Genomic DNA, 25,767 nt, shown 5'->3' with positions numbered 1-25,767 from the left:
CTAACCACGTGAAGATTAAAGGTTTTATCAACATCCTCATTTGTGAGGAAATTAAGGCTCAGAGAAGTAAAGTGGCTTGAGCAAGATCAACCAACAAATATTCACCTCTTCTGGCCCCAAAACTTTCTGCTCAAAGAAACACTCCTGCAAGAAATGGGTATGTGTTTCAGTATATCAGAAAAGAGTGGTATTATTAAAAACTAATTAAAATGACATAAATGCACATTAGGTTCTTTGAAATCGAGGATGAAATTAAATTTTGGTAAAGGTGGTACATATATTCAGAAAGTGGGTTTCAGGTCCCAAACAAGAAAAGATGGGACATAATTTACTTTGCCTATCTCCCAAGAATGGACCTTCAGCAATCACAGTCAGCCTGTATTTACTCCTATAAAACAAAAGCAATAAAAAGTTCCTTTCTTTCTCAGTGTTATATAAATGACCTATCAGAAAAACCCTAGGTAGTACCTGCAGTGGGAAATTCTGAGGAAAATCTCCCTTTGGGACCTAACCACCTGGCCCCATCTCTCTGGCTCTCCTTCCAACATCAATGAGTTTCCTTCCCTTTGGGAAGATAGGGTATTGATAAATTTTAGACTAATGTGTCTAAGAGATATTAATGACAATTTGAACTAAGAAACAATAATATATGTAAATTTCTATTCCACCCTAAAAAATAAATGTCTCCCTAATATAGTAAAGAAGAGTCTCTTCTCTTTATTTAAAGTTCTAATAAAATTGCCTCAGTAGAAGAGAAATGGGATTCAGGGGAAATGAATGAATCTTATCCTAATGACAAATCCTCTACATTCTCAGCCCCAGCAAAGTTTATATACACAGGGACTAAGATGACATGAACATCACCACCACCAATCCCACCACCTAAACCAATCCCCACCCTTACCACCATCAGTGGCTAAAGGAGCAGACAGGAAGCTTCTTAGAGATGCTCAGCTATAAACTGCAGACATTCTTCCAACCATTGGCCCCAATTATAAGCCCCAAAATAGTAAACAGCTCTGAGTTGCTGGTCACTCTGAAACTGATATTCCCCACTTTCAGGCAGATGGTTGAAAACAGAAAGAACAATATTTAAGTAATGTTTGAGCAATTAATTTACTAGGGAAAAAAAGGTAAGTGAAACCTTTGATTCTTCTGTTTTTAGTGTCCTAAAATTTTCATCTCTTTGAAATTAAAAAAAATCCAAGTACAATATGACAGAGGAAGGGATGTGGCATCTAATTTTGCCTGACACTAAGCAAGTAAACTGCACAGATATAGCATCCTCATTTACGCTGCTCCTATTCAAAGTCATCAATGACAGGACTTCTTTTGTGATCAAGTCTCCAAATCCCCTGTTCTTTCCTAACATGCCTTTGTCTGGGAGATAGATGATCCTCCTGAGCAGAGATCCATAATATAATTAAGTCAGATGCACTTTCCTGTAGTCATCATCCTTAGCAAAATTATCTTCCTTGCTAGACTGTCCACAAGGTGAACACAGATTTCTACAATTCTTTTGTGTAAGACAAAGACTTCCATTCTATGCTTTGTACAAACGATTGAGGAATCAAGTAACATTAACCAATGTTTCAATTTTGGGGGGACTTTCATGGTTATTGGTTTTGGTTTCTGTTTTTAGTTGCTTGGTTGTTATGGGTGTAGAACACAGAGAATGGGAGAGTCCTGCAAATTGGAAGGAAGCTTACTCACCATTACACACAATTGCAGGGGCAGTGGTGGGACTCTGTTCTATCTGCCTGAAGCACTCATCCACCCCCTCCACTGTCTAGAAAATTCAGAATGAAACTTCAAGATCCCCATTCAAATAGCATCTCTCTATTAATCCAATCCTATATGACATACAAACAAAACCAACGCAAATGACTCACTCACAAACACCCAGCAGACTCACCAATACTTTTCTTTCAGTGCTTCCCTCCATTTATCCAAGTGCCTGAGATAGTGATTTTCAAATAAACATTTGTGGAAAGCATGGCTCCTGAGAACAAAGATGACCAGTATACTTGATGTTCTATGAAATATTGCATTTTTCCATCCACATTCTTCAGCTTACCAAAAACAAAGCTAAGGAGCTACATGTCTACTAATACTACCTGAAATGACAGTAAATTCCATCACCTCAAATTCAGACATATTATAATGGAAGAGTATATTATCTGATAGAATCCTAGAATATCTAGAAAGGTGATATACTCAGGCAGGTGGTCAATTGTTTGTCCCGCAATTAAATAAACCACTCAATTTATGAAGAAATGATGGCTCTGAGATTTGGAACATGCCCAAAATGGCATAGCTAAATAAGTGGCACTGCCTAGATGAGAGTCCAGTATCATGAAAAATATGTGTATACATATGGATATGCCTGTTAAGCTAAATAGCCCAATAGGGTGGTTAGAGTATATGTAGCCCTCTGGAGCAAAGAATGCAATGTGCGCTGAGATGTTGGCAGGAATTTGCAGAATCTGGAACTAGTCTCCTGAGTCATTGAGTTGAGAAAACTGTCCTATGTCCTCCTAAGTCCTCTGTAGTTACAGGCTGATGAAAAGTCCTAAGATTAGAAAATGTTAATAAATTAAGTATAAAGTAAATGGAGGCCGGGCTCACACCTGTAATCCTAGCACTCTGGAAAACCAAGGCAGGAGGATGGCTTGAAGCCAGGAGTTTAAGACTAGCCTGAGCAGGATAGAGAGACCCTGTCACCATAAAAAAATTAAAAAATTAGCCAGGCATGGTGAGGTGTGCCTGTAGTTCCAGCAACTCAGGAGGTTGAAGAAGGAGAATCACTTGAGGCCAGGAGTTAAAGACTGTGGTAAGCTATGATTGCACGAATGCAATCCAGCCTGGGCAACAGAGCAAGACCTCATCAATCAACCAGCAAATAAATAAATAAAGTATATAGAAAAAAGTAAGTCACGAATAAGTCAAGAAACCAAAAAAAAAAAAAAAAGGAAAAAAAAAAGAAAAAAAAAGCTAAGAGAAAAATCTTGAGAAATTCTGGTAACAGACTAAAAGACATTTTCAGGGTTAATTATCCTGCAATAAACATTACAGAAAGATAGACAGCTAACTTTTTTCACCAGAATAGCATAACTCAGGATCCTCTGCAAAGTTCTTCCAAATATCTGATCTGCTCAAGTCACCATCTTGGTTACACCACCAAACTGTCAGGGTATCAAGAATCTTTAATCCTAAGGAAATACCTCCAAGAACAATAACAGTCCCAGATGATAGATCAGGTTCCCAAGTTTCCTCAAATATTTCTAAATTTCAGTCATTGTTCATAAAATGGTGCTGATTCATCACTTTCTTAAAATTACACACAATGATTATCAAAAAGGGTTTTAGTATTTGTCAAATCCAGTCTTATCTTATCCAAGTAATCATCTGGACTGCTTAAATATTTCAGCCACAGGAAGCCCACTTCTTTCAACACAGCCCCTTTGCAGGTAACTATAGGTAAAATGGTCATTAGTAGGACGAAACCTGCCAATCTATAGTAGTTATCCACTAGTTTCAGCCTGGCGGCATTCACATTCTCTAGAGTGTATATGGGCATTTTGTAGACCACTGACACTCTAAAGTCAGTTATTTTACATACCCTATGATGACCATATGGGCTAATGCACAGGTAAAATCCTAAAAGTACTGTCCATGTTATGGGCAGAAGAACCCACAGCTGATATTGGGAGTGTCTCTAAAGTATACTCAGACTACAGTTGAAATACTTGATTTTCCAACTTAAATTTAGAAAGTATTAGAAAGCATCAATATTAGAACGCTAACATTATATACTGTAAGATTACAATGTAGTTTTTCCTCTTTAAATACTTCTATATTTTCCAATTTATCTTCCACGAAGGGAAATCTCACAATCATTTATTCATTTTCAAAATATTTTACAATAAAAAGAGATTTATGTCTTTTTTCTAATTTAAGCATATAAGCAGTGAAGCAACAAGTGTATACTAGGAATAAAAAATCAGCTGCAGTAGTAATGTTTTATTGATTCAATTTATACTGCTCCGTTAAATTTACAGAATGAAAGTTTTGTTTTCTTATGAAAAAAAATTATGCTAACAAAGTCTATATAAGGCCCCAAATTTGTCTATGATCTTCCTCAGCACCAATGCAACATGGGGTATATGAAAAGTTGCTCAGTTCTCATTATCAGAAAGGAGAAATAATACCAATTCTTTACTGCAAAGAAATGTTTTATTAGTACCAAATATGAAAGTAAATTCAGTTATGTGAGGACTTAAAAAGGTAGGACTAAATTATATAATAAATATCATCAATAGTGTTATAAGGGTAATAAGCATGAGTTTTACATGTGTGCCCACACACACACACACACACACACACACAATTTCAACCAACACACAAGGCTAAGCACAGTAAAGAAACATTTTGAAAAGGAAAACGATTGATTTAATCTTAACATTTTCACTCTGATGCAATTTATCAAAGTAGGTTCCCGAGTTATTTTTTTTTCTAATCTCCCACATTCAAAGTTAAATGAAAACCCCCGTAACCTAAACCACTTGTTTGGCAAGTAGATATGTTATAGCTAACCACAGACATATCAGATTGCAGGAAAGTGGGTTTTGAAAATGCTGAGATAATGTAAGTCCTCAAATCAGAAGTACTACTTTAATATCACAGACCATCTACATCATTATCAGAGACCACAGAGTAACTGGGTAACTTATTGGAAAATAGAAAATGGCTGAGTCAGAAATTTCCATTTGACAGGGTAAACGATTAGGAGTGAGAGGAATAGTGAAAAAGAGTGGGAGAAAGGTAGCAGGGTGGAAACACAGCAATTTTTACTCATATTGATAGAACTGTCAAGTATAAATAAAACTTTCCATAAGGTTTATCTTACTCAAGTTACTATAAATAATTTCTAAAATGCCCAGAAACACATTTTGTGTTGTTGGAATCAACTTTATAGATTAGTGGTTTAAAGCCAAAAAAAGATTTAGTCTGAGTCCCCACCAAATTGATTCCTGAGTTTTGTCTTTATATTACCAACAGTGGTTTCTAAGGTTTTCTTCAAAATGCCAAGTGATGTGCATTCCACGTGGTCTAATGTTGAATGAAACCAATATTAGAAAACATTTCCTTAAACTGGACCAAAATCTATATGTTATACTGATCCATCATTATTCAATCCTCTAGGGTCACAAATAATTTTTTGCATAATATATATATTACTCACCAGTCACATGTACCTATTTCAATTTAAATTAAAATTAAGTTTTAAAAATTCAGTTCTCCTCAGTTTCATTAATCACATTTCCAGTGCTAAATAGCCATATGGGGCTACTATTTTGGACAACGTGGAATATAGAACATTTCCATCAATACATTTGTTCTATTAGACAGCACTGCTCTAGACAATAATCAATGCGTGACAAATAGGATAGTGCTAATTTAGGTAAGTGGACCACTTGGTGAACCTGAATTAGGCTCCACAGCATTTAAAACAATTTTAACTATGTGTGTTTGTGTATGTGTGTGTATATGTAGATGTGTAAGCACATTTATGTTTTAACTAACAGTTATAATTCAATTTGCCATTATGGACAACCAAGGGTCTTGAGTTTATCATTGGTCTTGTGGTTAGCCATTGATTTATCTTCAAAGTGCTTGAATACTGACATTCATCCTATGCTGCTTCTTCCTCAGCCCTAAAGTGATAGTAGTTTTGCTAACCTCAGCAGGGTGAGAAGGTCAAGAGTTACTCTATATTTATCAAGAAACCGCTGTGCATATGTAATCACAGAGCAAAGTGAACAAATCTCTACTTGGAAAGGAAAGTGAACCAGGTATTCAACATAGTTAAATTTTTGCATACAACTGCTACTGAATAAATTCACCAAATCTCTAATACTTTACCAATCAAAAACTGAAGGACCTTGGATTCTGATTAGCAAATGAGTATATTTATGAATTTCAATTGGCCCTGAAAATTAAACTGATCACAGTTGAAGAAGCAGTCTCCCAAATTTGTCACATACAGCTTTTTTAAAAAACAATTACATTTTACATGGGTGCTCTACTGTAAAATAATCCAGGAATATTTGAACTTACACAGTAAATAAATAATTATACAATATCATAAAAATTAGTAAAAAGGAAGCACTTGTTTTGAAATGGTTCATTTTAAAATGGATTTATAAAATTTTATAATTAAACATAAAGAGATGACTATCAGAATTACACTTAGAAAAAGATGAAATTCTTATACAGTGTTTTCTATATAGTACACTTGGTTCCATGAGACACTCAGTACATACTTACAGCACAAGGAAGCAGTATGGTGTAACCAAGAGAACTCTTACTTGGCTCCAATCCTAGCTCTACCACTTATTAACTTAATAATCTTAAACATAATAACATCACTTACATTTGCTTACCTGAAAAATGAGAGAAATATTAATAAGCATCATAAATACAGTTGTTCTTGGGTATAAGCAGAGGACTAGTTCCAGGAATCCCACGGATACCAAAATCAGTGCATACTTAAGTACCACAGTAGGCCCTGGGAACCCATGTATATGGAAAGTCAGCCCTCCCTATACGTGGGCTTCACATCTCACGAATACTGTATTTTTGATCCACATTTTGTTGAAAAAAAAAATCGATGTATAAATGGACCTGCGCAGTTCAAACCCATGTTGTTCAAGGGTCAACTGTACTTAAGCACTGCAAGGAACATTTATTTTTTTTTTTAAAAAGACACAAATTATTCTGACGGAGATAGACCTTGTATTATTATAAAAAAAAAACCACTGACAGCCACAAAGTGTCTTCAAAATGGTAAATACCATCATAGAAGCTGTAGCAAACAATATTTTTCAAAGCAATTTTTCACAAAGAGTATCATCTAGATAGTAAGAATTTAAAACCCCAACCTTCTGCTGTTCCACTGTTTGAATGGCACTTTTCCTGGCACTTATACAAGCCCTCAAATGGTTTGGCAGCCAGTTCTCTGTTTGCCTTAGCCTAGAAAGAAAAGCCACCCATCTCCTTAAACCTCTGTAGGATAAACCCAGTCATACCCATTAAAACCCAAAAGATCACATCCAACCCAACTTAAGTACAAGTTTACACCAGGGTAAGAAAAACCATTTTGGTTTATTGGCTTCATATGACAAGAGAGTTTCCTTAAGAACTAGCTACTGCAAGTTCTATTTATCCTTGAGTCAGATATTTCCACTTGGGACTTCTCTTCTGCAAGTATATACTTAAGCTAGCACTTTCTACTTTCCTAATAGGATTAGTAAATTCATTTCAATTTCAAACAATCAAGAGTAATACTTAAAATCCCCAAACAACTTTATTTTAGATAGAGATCATGGGATAAGTAGGTATGGTGAAATATTCTCTTAGAATCTTGCTTCCATAAAGCAGACTGCAACACTCATGATTCCATTCTGGAAACCATTTGTCAAAACTGTACACACATTTCTAGTTATCTTGGATTATGTAAATAAAAAGGTAGGAATAGACAACAAATAAGTAAATCTTGAGATTTCTGGATTTCTACTGTGACATGTCACCACATGCTCAGTAATTGGTCATGTTCACTGACTAGAAATGTATTTGTCTAAAAGATTCTTGAGATCATGGGCACATTCCTAAAATCAACTCAGTGTTATACAATCTAGAGGAATGCCTTCATAGAAGATCAGAAGATATATCTTCCTAATTATAATAAAAGTAGGCTTACATTAAAATCAGGTTTCTTCCTCTAGAAATATAGTCTATACAGAATAAGGAGTGATCTCACAGTAAATTGGAAAAAGTTAGCTGGTATTTGAAAGTATACCCAGGAAATTCCCACACCAATAACAGGGAGTTGCATATAGATTCTAAGAAATGATTCCGTCAACCACTTTTGTTCTCTATGTAGTCTCATCAGAGTAGGGTAATTTTTTTTTTTTTTGAGGAAGAAATTTATATTCATCTTACTGGTACTTCAGTTACATGTGAACTTTTGATGGTTCTCTATTCCCAATAAAGGGTAAAAGCTCAACTAGTACTCTGAGAAGAGAGAAGCAGAAATTGAAGCTGTCAATCATAGTGACAGATTCCAATAAGGAGGATGCTGAGATTTCTTCCACAATATAAAAGTAAACAGAATACACAGAGTAGCAACATGGATATGTTTTGTATTCTGCTTAGTATTTGAGAAGTATTTCAGAAAGAAACATCAAATTTGCAGCTATATGAGTATAGATAATGATTCAAATATTGCTTACTCACAGGCTAAAAGACCTTGGGCAAATATTTTTATCTCTTTGAGCCTCAGGTTCCTCATATGTAAAATAAGGAATATTATGAGGACTAAATTAAATAAAGTATGTGAAGGGCCAAAGAATGCATCTGCTACTCAACAAGAAGTGTTTCAATAAATAGATCCTGTTATTATTATTGGCATCATCAAAGTTAACAAATTCTTATAATTAGTTATTTTCTAGTAAGTATTTCTTCTAGTCAGGTTTTAGCCAGGCCTCTCGAGATTTTAGTACGCAGGCATTTTTTTAATGATTAAAATAATGTAAAATTTGACTAGGCCCTTGTTTGTTTGTACATGTTAAGGGCTCACTTTTTGCACTATATCCCTTGTTTTCACAGTAATTATTAACTATTCATGGACTGTTTCTTTGTCAAGCAAGAGAATACAACTCTAGGGCAACAAGGAAAATCTAAGAGTTTGTTTTGTAGAAGAAATGGATGGATGCCCCTGAGAAAGCTCTGACTAGCTGCTGACGCCCAGAAGTCTGGTTACCCAAGGTGTTATGTGAGACTAACAGCAACATAGCCTTCCTCTTTCAGTTCCCCAAAACTACCCATGCCCTGCTCCCTAGCTACATAACTTCATCTCTTTAAGATGGATCTGAGAGATCTTGCTCTCCCATCTTCCCATCTTCTCACTTCAGCCAAATCAAATAAACCTTTCTCTATCTCCAGGCCCAAGTGTCACAGTGTTTGGTTTTAGTTGCGTATTGGGCACACAAGCTTGAATTTAGGGTTTGACAACAATTCTGGTGACCATAAAGGGATGTTGTGTGTGTGGTTGGGTGGCCTAGACTGGCATCCGAGTACATGAGGAGTCCCTGCAGCTGCCTGGATGTACCAGTAAAAGGTAAACAGATGATTTTTTTTTTGTAATATGATCTGGCCTCATATTCCCTAGATTCAGGGGGAAAAAATGGCCCCTATATTGATCTTTATATTACTATTATACAATTAAAATTGTTTTATAATAGAAAAAGAAAATGAGATAAAATTTTGTATGTATGGGCTTTTATGTTATTACATCAGAAGGAGTCTACACAGAGAAGGTACAACTTGATGGTGCAAAGCCCTGAAAAACTCCAACCAAAAGTATCAGAGTCTAAGGGATTAGATGAGGAAGATGAGGTTTTGATCTGCTCGAAATCTTTCTACCACACCTCTGGCACCTCCACCAGCACCAGCGCCACCCCCTCAGCTAACACCTGCCAAGTTGGTACCTTAATGCCTTCCTCTTCTCTAGGCGGACCTCCCTGCTAGACCCACCTCCATATGAGGTAGCCATGAAAAAGGGCCCAAACTCTCCCACCAGTGAAAAAAAAAGGCAAGTCAGGATATAGTCTCACTATCCCATACTCGACAGGTTATACCCAATTTGGTCCAGGGAGCTGGGACTCCTCAAGCAAGGCAGTTTCCATTTGGCCAGTTCTTAGTGGGAGGGCTAAATGCCAATGGAAGCCAGCAAGTATGATGTAGATACACTCCCCATTTCCCACACTGACTTGCTGAATTAAAAAAATAACAACTCCTCCTATTGGGATGACCCTAAACACATGGCCAAGTTGTTTTCCTCCATCTTTTTAACATATAATCCCACCTGGGCTAATATTCAAGCATTAATGAATGTTTTTTGCTAATGCCAAGGAAAATCATATGGTTATTAAAAAGACAAAAGAAATAGCCTATCTGCTTAACCTTGAAGATAGAAATAACTGCCCTACATCTACTGACATTGTTATAGTTGAGGCAAACTGGGATCTAAATGATAGAAGGTAATCTTCCTTGAGCATTATAAAAATTATATTCTAAAGAGATCATTAAAAAGAGTCCCACAATTAAAAAGCCTCAACAAAGTTCAAGAGATTCAGTAACAACTGCAGGGACCTCCCAGTTGTAGAACAGTTATATCAGGCATATAATAAATATATTAATTCCAATCCCAAGGCCCCTGAAAATCAGAAAATAGTAAATATGATCTTTATCAGCCAAAGTGCCCCAAATATCAGGAGGAAACTGCAGAAGACAAAAATGGGGCCCTTGGGCTGCCATTCTCACATTTAGTAGAATTTGCTTTTAAAGTTTACAACAATAGAAAAGATGCAAAAAACCAAAGGAAAATGAAACAACAGGCAACCTTGCTGGCAACAGCGTTCGACTAACAAACTGATAAGAAGAAAGAAAAGGGAGGATCGCAGAAGAAAAGAGCACCCTCCTTTAAGAAAAAAAATCAATGCATGTATTACAAAAAAGAGAGGCACTAAAAAATTGATTGCCCCAAATTGGCAAAGACAGTAAAGAAAGGTAAGACCCCCCTCAACACAGACAGAAAAAGTAGAGGGGGGAGACACAGATAAAAAATAAAAAAGTCCAGGGGCTCCAATAGACTTAGATGGAGCAATCTGTCATCATATTCCCACAGAAGTGGGAGACAGTGAAAAACAAACTCGTTGACTTTCTTATTAATATGCGGGCCACAGAGTCTACAGTTAACACCCGCTTATCCCCTGATTCAAAGGAGACTATTATGGTCACAGGAGAGTCAGAAAAAATTGTGACTTGTCCCCACCTACAACCTAAAGGTTTGTCATCTTGGAGACACAAACCTAAAACTTAATTTTTTATATATGCCTAAAGGTCCTGCTCCCCTCCTGGGTTGAGATGTACTTACTAGATTAAATGCTCAAACTGTTTTTTCCCCTAGACATCTAGAGATAAAGATTCCACTTGAATATGCCAGCAGTTTCCAGATGTTGCTGCTACAGCCAGACAATGGGTCTCCTTGCAAGATACCCAAAAAAAGTTCTGAGCAAGATAAGAGAGAGCATCTGGACAGGCATAAAACCAGGTCAGGCCATAATGGCCAACCTAGTAAAAGTCATCTTGGAAAAAAAAAAAAAAAACAAAACACAAGTAACTAATCTGAGACAGTATCTGGTAAAAGAGAAAACACAGCAGAAAAACATGACCCCAACTAGAGACTTTCCTAAAGCAAGCCCTAATGTACCCATGTCAATCTCCCTAAAACACCCACCTGCTGCTGGTGCTCAAACCTCATTCAGAGGAATGCCAATTTGTTCAGGATCTTCAAGCCATAAATCAGATTGTCCAGGCAATACACCCAGTAGTGCCAAATCCATATACTTTACTGACTACCTTTGTTAGGAGACCTATGCTGGTTTATGGTTTTAAATTTAAAGGATGTCTTTTCTTTGCATCCCATTAGATAAAGGCTCCCAAGAGATCCATGCTTTTGAATGTCAAGATCCTAAGAGTAATGCCAAACAAATTCTGTTAGACTATTTTACCTAAAGGTTTAAAAAATACACCATGATATTTGCGAAAATCCTAGCCAGGGATCTGAGAAACCTCCAACTAACAGATATTTAATAAAATCTTTTTACATATATGTAGACAACCTTCTTATTGCTAGTAAAACCCAAGAGAGAACACCATTCAGACATGAAAGTTTTTGGCCTGGTAGAGGCTATAAAATAACCAAAAAAAAAGACTCAGATTTACAAAGAGACTATTAAGTATCTAGGATATAAATTATCAAAAGGACAAAAAAAGCCTATTCCCGGATAAAAGAGAAGCCATCGCTCAAGTAAGAACTCCCACCACCCACCAGCTACTGTAGGGACTCCTGGGAATGACAAGCTTCTGTCACATTTAGAAATCTAATTTTAGACTAATAGTAAAGTCCCCATATAAAGCTTTAAAAAGAAAAGATTTTGAACCTTTAATATATACCCTAAAATGCCAAAAAACATTTAATCAAATTAAGAAAAAAACTGCTAACCATCCCAGCTCTAGGACTCCCTCATTAAATCCCTTAGACTCTAACAGTTAAGTTTCTCAGCCCTTTGTACCATCGGGCACATGAGCCTAAATTTGGGGTTTGACAAGGTCCTACTAAGTCACTGATTAACAACATGGATCTAGTTACCTTAGGAGTACAGAATCTATACTAGCATATCCAATGACAACTTACTCTTCAGAATCTGTAGACATGTTTCCTCGTAAGGAATTATTATATAATCAACAGTTTACTGAATTTCTATAGCTCTTTCTACCCTTAGATGTCCAATTTTAAAAAGCTGGGAGATGGAGAATATGTTTTCTATATACATTGTGGCCCTGAGTTAAGGTAAAATCACAATGTCTAAAATGCTTAATGAGCTCTACCACTCCGCACTTTTGCAGTTACATGTCCAGGATTAGAAAGCAAAGTAGAATTCTATGTGAAAATTATGTAATTACAGTTTACCTAAATAGAAGAATCATCAAATTATCATCATCAAGAATGGTATGAAGGTAAACTATTAAGTAGAGTTGTAGCCATTCTGAATCTAAGAAACATATTAACATGTAGATTAAAAATTTTTGGCATGGCTAAAACTAGATGGTTTTTCCTGATTTCCGCACTTTGAGTTGCTCTAGTAAAAGCTTTCTGCCAAATCCACATGACACCTGGCATCTTAAACATAAGAAATGTGGATATTTCTTGCCCAATTTATAGAAATATTAGGATTTTATTGTAAGACATAAGGTACAAACAAATTTAAGTACAAAGAGCTCTTAATTGCAGATTCCTGTCAGAATTTTAGTCCTAGCTCTGTTAGCAACTCACCAAATGACCTTTTACAGTCACTTTTCAAATCAGAGCTTCTAGACCAGTGAGGATACAGTCTAAATTACCTTTAAGAACTCACCCAACTTAGATATAAGGTTGCATGAAATATAGCTGATTGAGTATAAGTGATATACATTTGTCTCCTGGATAAGAGCACTTCATCTAAGAATGTGATAATTGCAGCCAATATGAAGCCTATTCATACAGGATGATTGCTGTGATAACTTTCTCCTGCATCAACTATTGCTTTCTTCACTGTTGCTATTGATTCCACTATTTCTAATATCCAAATTGACAAACATCTGCTTTTATCCATCTGTATAAATGCTTTAACCAGCAGTAAATCTTAAAATAACCTTTCGTTCAATCTGATGCCTTATAAAAAAAGTAAGCTTTTCCTGTTTCAACTAAAAGTTCTCACAAAACCTTCAGTATCAGACTATAAGTCAATAATTGCCCAATGAATACAAATTTGGACTATATCATTTACTAAAAAGTTTTCCTCAGGCCAGAGGATCAGAGTACAGCCTGGGAAAGCTAACACCTTTCATATTTGGAAGGCCTCTTGAAGATCACCAAATTTTTTCAGTTCATCTAGAATGTGTTCTAAATACCCTAGATGTCTGTATGTATTGCTACTGAAACTGCCTTCCATATACCCTACAATATACTTGGTTATCATATAATGCCCCTGGCAGAGGAACTGAAAGAAAATCAGGGGCAGCCTGCATCTGTGAAAAGGAAGACAAGCTATGCAAATACCTTTCTGCTACAAAGGATTTGCCTCACTTGTTTTTTAAAGAGTCAAAATTATTTAGATGATTTAGAAAATTTCATATAACTCCTTAGAAGTATAAATTTGTTTTTTGTAGGACTGAATGTTTTTAAAGCAGCATTAACTTCTAACATGCCATATGAAGCTAGAAGAAACCATTTTAAAACAAGCACAAATTAAACATATCATCCCCAAACAAGAACTCTGGAGTTGATTCTCTTGCTCACGCTTTCTCCCCTTTTTTTCATAAACCATGACAAATTTGCAATCTATACACATTGATTACGGTAGTTTCCAACTCAAAACTTTCAGATTATTCACAACTATCTCTCTTTACAGTCAAGAATTTAAAAAATATATGTTACATTTGACCTGTATAGTTAAAACTGCATAAGAACCTTCCACCCTTTATCTAAAAATAAATCTAAAGAAAAAAAGAGTATACACAAAAATTCTGATGGAATCCAATACCATCTACGAAACTAAGTGGCTTCTGTAGTAACAGCAACAAAATGATAGATACATCACTTTATTGAAAAATATGCACATATTACCAGAGTATTATGTCACTAAAATTAATCCTTAAACAGGTAAAATTATTGCTTCCAAAGGAGACTATTGTGGGTTTAAGCATCGAGCTAATCTCAACAGCAATCAACCTCTTATAGGAATTTGAAAAGTGGAATAACTCATACAACAAAAAGTAAAAAATAACTTGCTCCTAGTCCCCTACTCCTAATCCAGTGAATTCAGGCAAAGGATCATAGCTCTGACTCTAGTGTCATTAGTTCACTTACAAATGATTAGTTTGCCCACTGAGCGAAAATTGTAAGATATTCTAACAAGTTTTCTGAAGTATCTCCTATGTGTAAGGACTTCTAAGAAATACTAAGACCAGTCAGCTATGAGACTCATCTTGAAAGAACTAACAGCCCAATACAAAGAATGAGACATGTTGCTTATGGAAACAAATACTTCCAAATGAGTTGATGAGATACACAGGAAAGAAACAGAGAAGACTTAACAGAGAATCAGCATTTGAGCTAGGCCAGGGGTTGGAGGGAGAAATAGGCTATATCTGGATAGTGGACAAGGAAACTCTAGGCAGAGGGTTAGGGTTAGGGCTCAAAGGAACATGATTTGGAAGAGAGAAAAGTGGGAGTACTTATAGGGCAACTTGAACAGTAATATCAAGAAACTGAATGTATACCACTGCATTTTATGAAATGTTTCTACACCCAGTTCTTCAGTTAATATCTCCCAGCAAACCCATGTATTAGGCATAGTAAACACTATGTCCAATGAACAAACAGATAAGGAAATTGGAACTTAAGAGATATTTTCTCTGAGCTCGTATAGTTAATAAATGGCAAAGGAGATGTGAAAACAGGTCTTACAAATCTAGGTTCAAAGTATTAATATAATACTTCCCTTTACAAAGAAGTTAGTTGAACTTAAATTTTATACTCTAGAAAGAAAGCTAACTAAATAAAAAGAGTTTTGATAAACTCTATGACTACCAAATATGAATAAATGAAACCAGAATGATTTTTACTACATTCTAAAGAGGAGATTTCACGTTTCATTTAGTAACCAATTATAAAACAGAAAACAAATTAAGAGCCTCAAGACAGTCTATGGGAGACAGGTAACCTTCAGGTTTTAAGAATCAATGAAAACTTTACATTTACATAGCCAGAAAGTTTTGTAACGAGGACCTCACTTGCTCACTCATCATATCCAATTTTCTATGGTATTTCACCAATATACCCAATAGTTGGTTACCAGTATATACCTCTTCTGGTGAAATTATCCAGGTTTGACCTGCAAATTATCTGGTTACCCTGCCTTTAAGCCCTGAAAGTTATCCTAGTTTGAGAAATTTGAGTGCCATTAAAACCAAGTTCCTGGAATTCAGGGGTTAAAAGCACAGGAAAGTGGCATCCATAGCCCCCTAACAATATTTTCCATCTCTAGTCTGTCACTTTAACATAGACACATAGCCAAAATGGTCTTTCAAAGATCAGCTATACGGAGCTTTAATGGGGAAACTATAAAAACAACAGACAAAAAGAAATGATTTCTGGATATATTAAAGCACAATTTGAAATAATGAAGTCTGACCATAGAAGCCTGGGAAAACAAAAGGAGCAGACATGTCCACTTAGAATCCAGCAACCAATGACAGAATAGAAAATCTTTTGTAGGCAAAGCCAGAAAGTGATTTGTATAACAAATGCAGACACAGAGAGGATAGCCCCTCCAAAATCGCTGCTGGCCCAGATAGATGTTAGGATAAAGTAAGATGTGCAGATGGGAACAACAAGTATCTTAATCAAGCCCCTTTTTCTTTTTCTCTACTTCAAGATTCCCCTGTAGACAATAAGGAGTTTTTCACAGTTATTTGTCAACCCTAACCTTCCATCTTTATACAGAACTTCATAATATGAAAGAAAAAGTTTAAAGTATTCAGTGGGAAGGTGCTACTACTCAAAAAGTGGTGACTGTAATAATCCTTCACAGTCAATAAACAAAACAAATTTTGTTGCTGATGGGGAGGTAGTGAAGAGGGAAAGATATCCTTATAAGTCACTCACACTTTTAATATATACAGTTAAAAGTCCCAGTGTAAAGTTAATGGGAACTGACTCAACGTTTATGACTCATTAGAAAAGGAAAAGCCAAAAAGTCCAGGGGAGACTCCCCTGGTATTTGTCATTAGACAGCTGTATCAGGACTGGAAACAAGCCCTCAAAGTTTGGTGGTAAATTAGCCACGGTATCTCTGATACAAGTTTCCAAGAAGACAAAATCCGTACTTCATTCAGGCAACTCAGTAACAAGTTCTGAATAGAGCGGTAACAAGTAATAAGCTAAAAAACATACGCAAACTTTTGTAAACAGTTGTATCTGCTGGGTGCTCATGTACTTTACTCCTGAAAGTCCCACAGACCCTTAGTCAGAGCTGGCATATAGCATACTCTTACTTTACGTAAGATTTCTACACAGATTTCAAGCTCCTAAAAATTTATAGGGAGTGTAAATTCTTTCTTTTTAAGAAAAAGGATAAAATTCTATGTTTTTAAAAGTCACTACAATAATTAAATATGCTGTCATAAGAATTCAATCAACAATAGTTCCCAAGGATACTATTAAGGCAAAGTTATGATAACTAGTGTTCATACTGACCACTGAAATATCAAAAAAAGTTTAAATAAGAAAGTTTTTGAAAATTTCTCTGAAAATGGTTCCAAAAGACATTATTTTTTTCTGTATGGTACCAGATAGCAATAATTTTAAGCTTTACAGGCCATATGGTCTATGCCACAACTACCATCTCTGCCTATACAACATGAAGGTAGGCATGGACAACATGTAAATGAATAAGCATGGCTATTCCAATAAAACTTCACTCATAGATGCTGAGATCTGAATTTCATGTAATTTTCACATGTGACAAAACATTCCTCTTTTTATTTTTGCTGAATAATTAAAAAATGTAAAAACCATTGTCAGCTCGGTTGCAAAAACAAGTGGCAGTAGTTTGCAGGCCCCTGCAACAAATTTCAATTACTGGGTAGAATTGTTGCTCATTCTTTAAAATTATCAGATAAATGAGCTATCAAATGAAAAACTTAAGAAGTTAGAACAGCGGAAGATCCCTATATTGGGGCGGCCACAGTATTCTCATTTTGTATTTTCCAAATGCCCGTTGCATAAGTCTGAGTGTAGAGTCTGTAAAACTACAAATTCCTGAAACCATCTCCAAGAGATTCAGCTAGTACCAAGTAAGATTAGGAATCTGCTTATAACAAAGATCCCCACAACATTCTGATATTGAACTCATGCTTAAAAACCATTGACATTTGCTAACTATATATATATATATATATATATATATGTATGTATGTATATATAAGACTTGTATCCAGAATATTTAAAGAACTTTCCAAACTCATAAGAAAATGATCTAATTATTTTAAAAACTAGACAAAAGTTTAGAACAGAAGCTTCAACAAACAATATAAGAAAGGCAAATTAGCACAAGAAAAATACTCAACATTATCAGTCATCAAGGAAATGCAAATTAAAGACACAATGAGATACCATTATACCTCTGATAAAAAAAAAAAAAAAAGGACCTGACAATATCAAGCCCAGCAAGGATGCAGGAACCCACACACATTGCTAGTGGGAATGCAAAATGGTTCAGCCACTTTGAAACACAGTTTGGTAATTTTAACATAATAAACTAGTCCTATGATCCATCAAGCCCATTCAAGAGAAACAAAAACTTGCGTTCACCAAAAAAAGCCCATACATAAACACTTAGAGTGGCTTTATTAATAACCACCACTAAAACTGAAAACTCAAAATTCTTCAACTAGTAAATGTATAAACAGTATGTGTATGTATAGGCATATAATGGAATACTATTAAGCAATAAAAAGAACGGAATTACTGATTACTGATACATGCACTGTATCAGATACATTATGCTAAAAGAAAAAAGCCAGACTCAAAAAGCTACTTACCATATGATCCCATTTATATAACATGTTTGACAAGGCAAAATTATAGGGGCAGAAAACAAACCAGTGGGTGGTGAGGGCAGGGAAAAGAGGTGGAGAAGTTTGGGGGTTATGAACTGTTCTATACCTTGATTATAGTGGTAGTTACAAGACTATACATTTTTCAAAACTCAGAACCACATACTAAGAAGAATGAATTTTTACTGTATGTGAATTATACCTCAATTAACTTGACAAAAAAGAAAAAAAGAACACTGATATATAAACAAGACTAGCTATATATTAGCTGTGGTTTATTAGAAAGTCTTTGCTTTCACTTCAGTATATAGTTATCAACTATCCTATGCATACACATTTAATGTATGTGTGTATGTGAGTTTTGAGTGCTTTTTAAATGAAATGACAAAAGGAAGTAATTATTGTTTGTTTATTATCTCCTTTATTAAGTAATATCTGAGAACTCTTGCACTGGTTTCTAAATTTGAACATCTGGAACATTCTAGATTCCAACATCTAAATAATTCACAGTCTTTCTGAATATAAAAACCAATTATCCTTTGTAGGTCTTAGCTAAGATCTAGGGTATCCTAATTTCACATTTTTAAAGCACAGAACAACTTTAAATGGGGCATCAGTTAAAATCAATCCAATGGCACTACCAGTGGCTACCTTTGAAATTGGAAATATAGCTGTTGTAAGGTTTGTTTCTCTTCTATGGATCAGAGTGATTCATTTTTTAAATGTGCTTCTGTACTTGGAGAACTGGGATTTTAAGCAGGATTTACTTAAGTTTGGTAGGATCTACAACTACTTTATGAACAGTACAATATCATATTGCTTTCTGTCACTGAGGCAAAATTTACTTATCTCAATAATAGCTGTTATGTCCCTGACACGAACTGAGGAAAGACCATGGCCTATGGGTTTCTTTGAGTTTATATACCTAATATGTTCAATTTTAGAGCAGCGGTCTCCAGCCTTTTTGGCACCGGTAAGGGAAGACAATTTTTCTACAGATGGGGGGGGGGGGGGGCAACAATGGTTTTGGGATGATTTCAAGCCCATCACATTTATTGTGCAGTCAAACCTCTCTGCTAGTGATAATCTGTATTTGCAGCCAACGCATTAGACTCTGATAAGGAGCATACAACCTAGATCCCTCACATGAGCAATTTACAGTAGGGATTGCACTCCTGTGAGAAGCTAATGCTGATCTGACAGGAGGTGGAGCTCAGACAGTGATGTGAGTGATCTGTCAATACAGATGGAGCTTCTGCTCACTGGCCTGCCATTCACCTCCTCTTGTGCAGCCAGGCTCCTGACAGGCCAGGGACTGGTAGTGTCCCCAGCCCTGGGGGTTGGGGACTCCAGTTTTAGAGAGTTTAAGCCCTTAAACATTAGCCTCTTCAGGCTGAGTATACCAGAGAAGACCTGCATTTTTGTGTGATTTTTCAGATAGAGAAAACACTGAGGAAAGTGTGACTTCCTATAGTTTACTGAATAATTGATTTGCTGAATCAAAAATAAACGCTCAAAAAAATTTAATTAAAAAAATAAAAGCTATGTTAACTCAGGATCTGTATGAAACATTACCCCTAAAATAACCTCATAAAAATCTCTGAAAGTCTTGTCATTCATTATTTTCATTATACTTTTTTAAACATATGACAGTATTAGATGAAACACATCAGGAATGAATCTTATATATCTACAAACAATTTAAAAGAAAAGAAAGATAGGGAGAGAGAGAAGGAAGGGTGAGGAAAGGAGAAGGTAGGTAAGGAGGAAGGAGGGAAGACTAAAGTGTGTAAATATTCAAAGTTGTAAACTTTTCTAATTCTAGACCCTAACTTGCCAATTCCTAGCTACTTAGCCTCAGCTGTTTAGCGTAACTCACTTCCTCTTCCTGGCCGTCAGATTGTAAGCTGGAAAATGAGGAGGCTGGCCTAGATCAGTGTTTTTTAACGTTTTCTACTTTGAGATCTCTTTTTAAAATATCAATTAACTCTACAATTTTCCTCATGGGAGTTGTCCTTTAAATGCTTGTTAGTTTAAAAAATTATTTTACAAGTAACAGTTATATCCATTTGAAAAAAAGTTCATTTATTCATTCAAGAAAGTACTGCATCCACACACATAGCAATAACCTAAAAGATTTTTTGTCCTTATGCAAGAGGCACCTTGGGTGCACATAAGAATTTAGAGGGTTCTTTCCAACAAAGCCATGTATCCTACACCACAGTAAAGATCACGTCCACACACCAAAGGGCATTTTTTTTTATTGTGGAACTACCCTCACACTATACATAGCACCCAGCAGATCAATAATTACTATTTTTTAAGTCCATATCTAAGATTCCTTCCAGCTCCCGAATTATTTACTGCTTTACATTTCAGAAAAAAAATTAAACCTATTACTCAAATAAAAATCAAAACCACAAAAGAGCATTTTTAAAATGTTTTTACTAAAATTCTATTCTTAATTATTACCTCCAAAGCCAGAAGAGAAAGCAATGATCCACTTTTTTCCCTATGTTTTATACATATATTTTTTAATGAATTCTACTTATAAGACATATTTCCAAAAATAAATTTTTTTTAATCCAAGAAGATTTTGCAAATTTCATGTTGGCATTAATGATATGTGACACACATGGCTAAAGGCATTATCTCTGCCCTTGAGTAGCTTATACAAAAAGAAATATAAAATAATTATGCTAGAGATAAGATTCCTAAACAGGGAACATCTAATAATGTATTCATTCATTCAATCATTCATTTATTCACACATTCAAATATTCACTGAATATTTGCTGAGTATATGACAGACATGAAGCCAGATGGAGATGGTGAAGCCAGGTAAGTAAGATACAGACCTCCCAGCTCAAGGAAATCCAGCCAGGGTCTCATTAAAAAGCAACAACAGCAGCAAAAACTGCTGTGGAATTCTGAATAAAAGGGAAAGCAAGTTTGCCTGGATCCAGAAGATGTACATCTCACAGACACTGCCATCGCTTTAGATGCCTACTGTACATGTGATAAGCTTTAGATTTCTGAGACTACTGGGTTAACTGATTGTAACAGACATAATTTTCTATCTTTCCCTTGAAGTTCTAGATTTATGCCATTAATTTAAATACCCCATTATGTGATTGGGGTGTCCCGAATGTAAACTTAATCAGTGCTTAATAGGTATGTTTCCTTGTATAGACATTTCGAAAAATGTATTAAATTTTACCTTTCATTAAAGAAAAAGGATGTGCTCCCAGAAGAGCTAGCTACCTATACTTGAAGAAATAGGTACACTTTCCTAAGGTACACTGATTTCAGATGTTAAGCACACACATGCTCACACACACACACACACACACACACACACACAGTTCACCAACTTTGGAGCTAGTAGAACTTTCCATATGAAAAACAGTAAGACTAGAGAATAAAAAACAAGATTTGGGAAAGTGCTGTAAGGAAAGATAAAATAAGGTAAACACTGAAAGAAAGCAGGAGAGTTGGAATGCAAGTGCTAAGTGGCTAAAAGTGGGAAAAAAACTAACAGTTAAAAAATTGCAAAGAAGTTGATAAAAGTAAAAAGGTCTAGAATGGCTTTGATGAACAGGCTAAGGTTCTCAGACCAAAACTTTCTGATAATATAAAACCTTGTTTAAATGGGGGAAATAGTAAAACTAAGTAAAAATTAAGTAATAAGTGGGAAATTCAAATTAAGTAGTGATATGGGAATCTGACTGGAGAAACCAAAAAGGAAAATGGGGAGTCTTGATTACTGTTTCAGGAAGAAAATTCTGTGAAGATGACTAAAATTGACCAAAAAAATCTGAGTCTGTCAACTAATTAAAAGTGCTTAGAAAAAGCACTACTTTTAGAAAAATATGTTCTCAGCTATGAACTCTAAACTAAGAAGCTTTCAGAATATGTTGGAATATGTCTATTCCTTTGCCTAACATTCCCAAACTGCATGTTATATTTCAGTTATAGATCTAGTGATTTAAAAAATGGCTAGGAATTATTTCAAATCTTGTTGCATAGGACATCATGTTTCAGAAAAAAATAAAGGATAATTCCTAAATATCGGCAACAGTATTGTCCATTACAAAATGTAGATGTTCCAAATATGCTTTTAACCAGAAAAAATGACGTGTGTTGACATTTAGTTGACTTAATTTTCACCTACATAAGAACTCAAACATTTCCCTTTGTCTCCTAGTTTGAGAGATTTCCCAAGATATAAACACTGCTGTAGTTGTGTGTGTTAAAAAACTTGTCTAAATAACAAGTATCATTGACCTCCTTAAAAACTAAGTAAGCAAGCACTAGATCAAATATCTCCTTACTAGCATGTCAGCTGCTATCCATGACCTCTGTTGAGATGTTCACAAGAAAGGTCACAAGGCGCCCCACCCCCCTCCTAAAGAAATGGCAGTGGAAAAGGGTGTACTTTCATTGCATTATTCACAATTTCTATTGGCATCTACACCATGACACCAAATTGTAATAAACTGTAACTATTATATATACAAACCTACCAAAGATTTCAATTAAAAAGTGAAGTGGAAGAGACAGATACAGAGATTTTTTTAAATGGGATTCAAAAATCTTGTATCAGAAAACTAAACAAATTGCTACTACTAAATCATCTTCTCAAACTTAGTTGTTGTGTTTCAGTGTTAGAACAGTCCCAATGTTAGTGTATGTTTTACCCCATAATGGCACCAGCTTTGGTCTCTTTAATTAGGGTAAAGACACTGCTAGGGAGTAACTGGGCCATAATTAAGAGTTATGTTAGAGAAAGATATACTTTATTAGACTTTAATACTTCCCAGATCAAAAACTTCACCACCAGTAATAAGACATTTCTAGTGTATCATTTCCTTTGATGTTCTTGGAACCAGAAAGGTCAGATGCTTACAAAGACAAAGATCTTCTCAACAATTTCTGACCACCTTCAAACTTCATAAATATTTCATTCTAATTTAATGAAGACACATGAAAGAGCCACACTAAATTTCCTTATCAATTTACTAGACTATGTAACACAGATTGCCAAACACCATATTATGTAAAACGAAAGCCAATTTGAATGTATTAAAGTCTAGAGTTTGGGAATAGAAAAATCTTACATTTTTATATAGAAGGTATTTGTGGAACTCCTTGAGAAATAATACATTATAATAAATCATTCATGTCTTGATTAAAAAACAATCAAAAGAACTAAGAATAAAATAAATGTATGTAAAGAGAGTTTTAAGTTTTTTCTAGGTCACTCACATGAATAGGAAACTGGGTAAGATCACAGCACTATATTACCAATATTCCACATGTCAGGTTTTGTGTGAACTCCAATTCTCATTCTATTCATCATCTACCCCAAGGCAGCGCTACACACAGCTCACTTTTCTCTAGAGACACACTCAAAACACACACACACACACACACACACACACACACCCTCACATCCAAAAGCAAGAAATAACCAATCTCTAAGACGAGGACTCTCACGTCTAAACTGTTAGCCCCATTAAAAATTCTACATAAAATCAGTGACAGATCACTAGTCTCTTAGTGTTTGAAACCCTGGGAAAGAAAGCAGCCAAGGAGTCACTAATTTTGGTGGGAATTCTGGGTTGGCCTGAGCACCCACAAGACCATGTCAGTCAAATTAAGCTGGCAATGAAACACGCAGTTCCAAGAAAGCAAAAATTCTTATTTTCAATTCCACTTCCCAAGACAGGTCAGGCCACAATATTCAGCTGAAACAACTGACATCCACAACAAAGGCAGGCTTTGCAAGCCATTGGAACTTGGGCTTGCAATAGCATTCTGGAACTTCTGTGCTTCCTAGGACCAAAGAAAAGCCAACGATAATTAAAGGGTAAGGTGATCCAGCACCCAAGACCTCAATAAAAAATGCTAGGTCCTAGGGCAGCTGATGAAGAACAGAGAAGGAATGTCAGGGCTCCCTGCTGTTAGCTACACCAGACCAGTACTAATCAATCAGTATTTTCCTGGACAACATTAAAACACAAGGTCACCAGTCCCATGCTCCCTTCGCTCACTGCTTTTTGTAAGAAAATGCTTATAACCACTTCCCATCCGCCTGTGTAAGGCAACGCCAAGACTAAACTTTTAAACCTTGAGGAAGGTGGGAAAGTCAGCCAGATGCAGGCCTAGGAAAAGTGGGGAGAGAAGGAGGGAAAGAGTCATGTTTCAAAACAAAGGCTCCACACGGAACTGAACGTCAAACCCTCCCCACCTCCCAGCCTTCAAGCCAGCCTTGATTTTTAAGAACCATAAGTAACATTTACCCAGCTTTTCAGCTTTCACTAAGGGCTTTGCCATTCATGGGAACATCTGCACAACTACTTGCCGGGGGTGGTGCTATCCTCCCCCTACACACTTACATAGGAAAAAAGGCTTAGAACGTAAGTGACTTGCCCAAGATGCCACAGAAAAACCTAAATTCAGTTCCCTCCACCTCCAGGCCAGGACAGCACAAGGCGGGCGCCGGGCGAGGGCCGCGGGGGCCGAAACGACGACGCCTCTGCCCTGAGAGAACCCGGGCTGGGGAGAGAAGAGGGGGCCTCCCGCCCTAACAGCCCGGCCCCTACCTTCCTTAACTCCTGGCAGCTTGGACTGGTCGATACTGACTTCAGCCATATCGGGCCGGGGTCCTGGCTGCCCCTCGCCCCGCTTCCCGGCCGGCGCCCGCACGGAGCGGGCCCCTCAGCGCAGCAGCCGCGCCCGACGCGGCGCCGAGTCCGGACGGCGGCGAGCGCGGGCCGGGAGGAGGCAGCGGGCGGGCCGGGCAAGGGCTGGCGACAAAGGCGGCGGGAGGCAGACGCCGGCACACCGGGCTAGGGGCCCAGCTGCCCGGCCACAGCCACCTGCTCCGCGACCCCAGCCCTGATCGATACCAAATATCCGGAGCCCGGAAATAGCCCCGAGCCGGCCAGTACGGAGGGAGAGAGGAGACAGAAAGGCTGCCGGGCCGGCCTGGCGGGGGAGGGGAGCCGCAGGTCTGTAACCGCGACTGCGAGCGGCGGGCGAGCGGGGATCGGCTCCCGCCGCCACCTCCCCGCGGTCTCCTTTGTGCTCACTGACGCCTGAGGCGGGGGCCCCGCTGCGCCCTGCCTCCCTCCCACGGGAGCGTCTCCTCTTTAGGTGGGGGCTTTGTGACCTAAAGGCCTCAACAAAAAGGCCGCAAGGGTCACCCAAAATATAATCGTTCTGTCGGTGGTGTAAGTGCTCTGGGTCTGGGATTGAAATTTACACGGGATGTTTACTGAGTGCCTGCATCTGTCTCAGACACTCTTTTAAAAAGCACCTAGGATTACAGGGGCGATAAAATAAGGGCATAAAAAACCTCTACTACAACACACAGAATTAAGAGCAGCTGATGAAATTTTGAGCCAATTTAGAGAAGAGGCTGTTCACAACCAGCTGGAGGAACTGATTTACTGATTCATCAAAACTGCATGC

General features: G+C 36.9%; 2 protein-coding genes across 3 annotated transcripts in view; both read right to left on the bottom strand.

The window, feature by feature from the left end:
* CCDC50 (coiled-coil domain containing 50) overlaps window positions 1-25,516 on the bottom strand; it is a 72,844-nt gene extending 47,328 nt beyond the window's left edge. For both annotated transcript variants that reach the window (XM_045539932.1, XM_045539935.1), the window contains exon 1: window positions 24,897-25,516. In XM_045539932.1, the coding sequence (XP_045395888.1) occupies window positions 24,897-24,945 (49 nt within the window). In that variant the 5' untranslated portion in view covers window positions 24,946-25,516. The remainder of the gene's footprint in view (window positions 1-24,896) is intronic.
* The window catches only part of OSTN (osteocrin), a 112,185-nt gene that overhangs the window by 9,749 nt on the left and 76,669 nt on the right, over window positions 1-25,767 (bottom strand). The window lies entirely within an intron of this gene.

This window comes from Lemur catta, chromosome 1 (genome assembly GCF_020740605.2).
Source record: "Lemur catta isolate mLemCat1 chromosome 1, mLemCat1.pri, whole genome shotgun sequence".
In the NCBI taxonomy this organism is placed as follows: domain Eukaryota; kingdom Metazoa; phylum Chordata; class Mammalia; order Primates; family Lemuridae; genus Lemur; species Lemur catta.
Note: the sequence above shows the minus strand (reverse complement) of the source record. Positions and strands in the feature narration are given on the sequence as shown.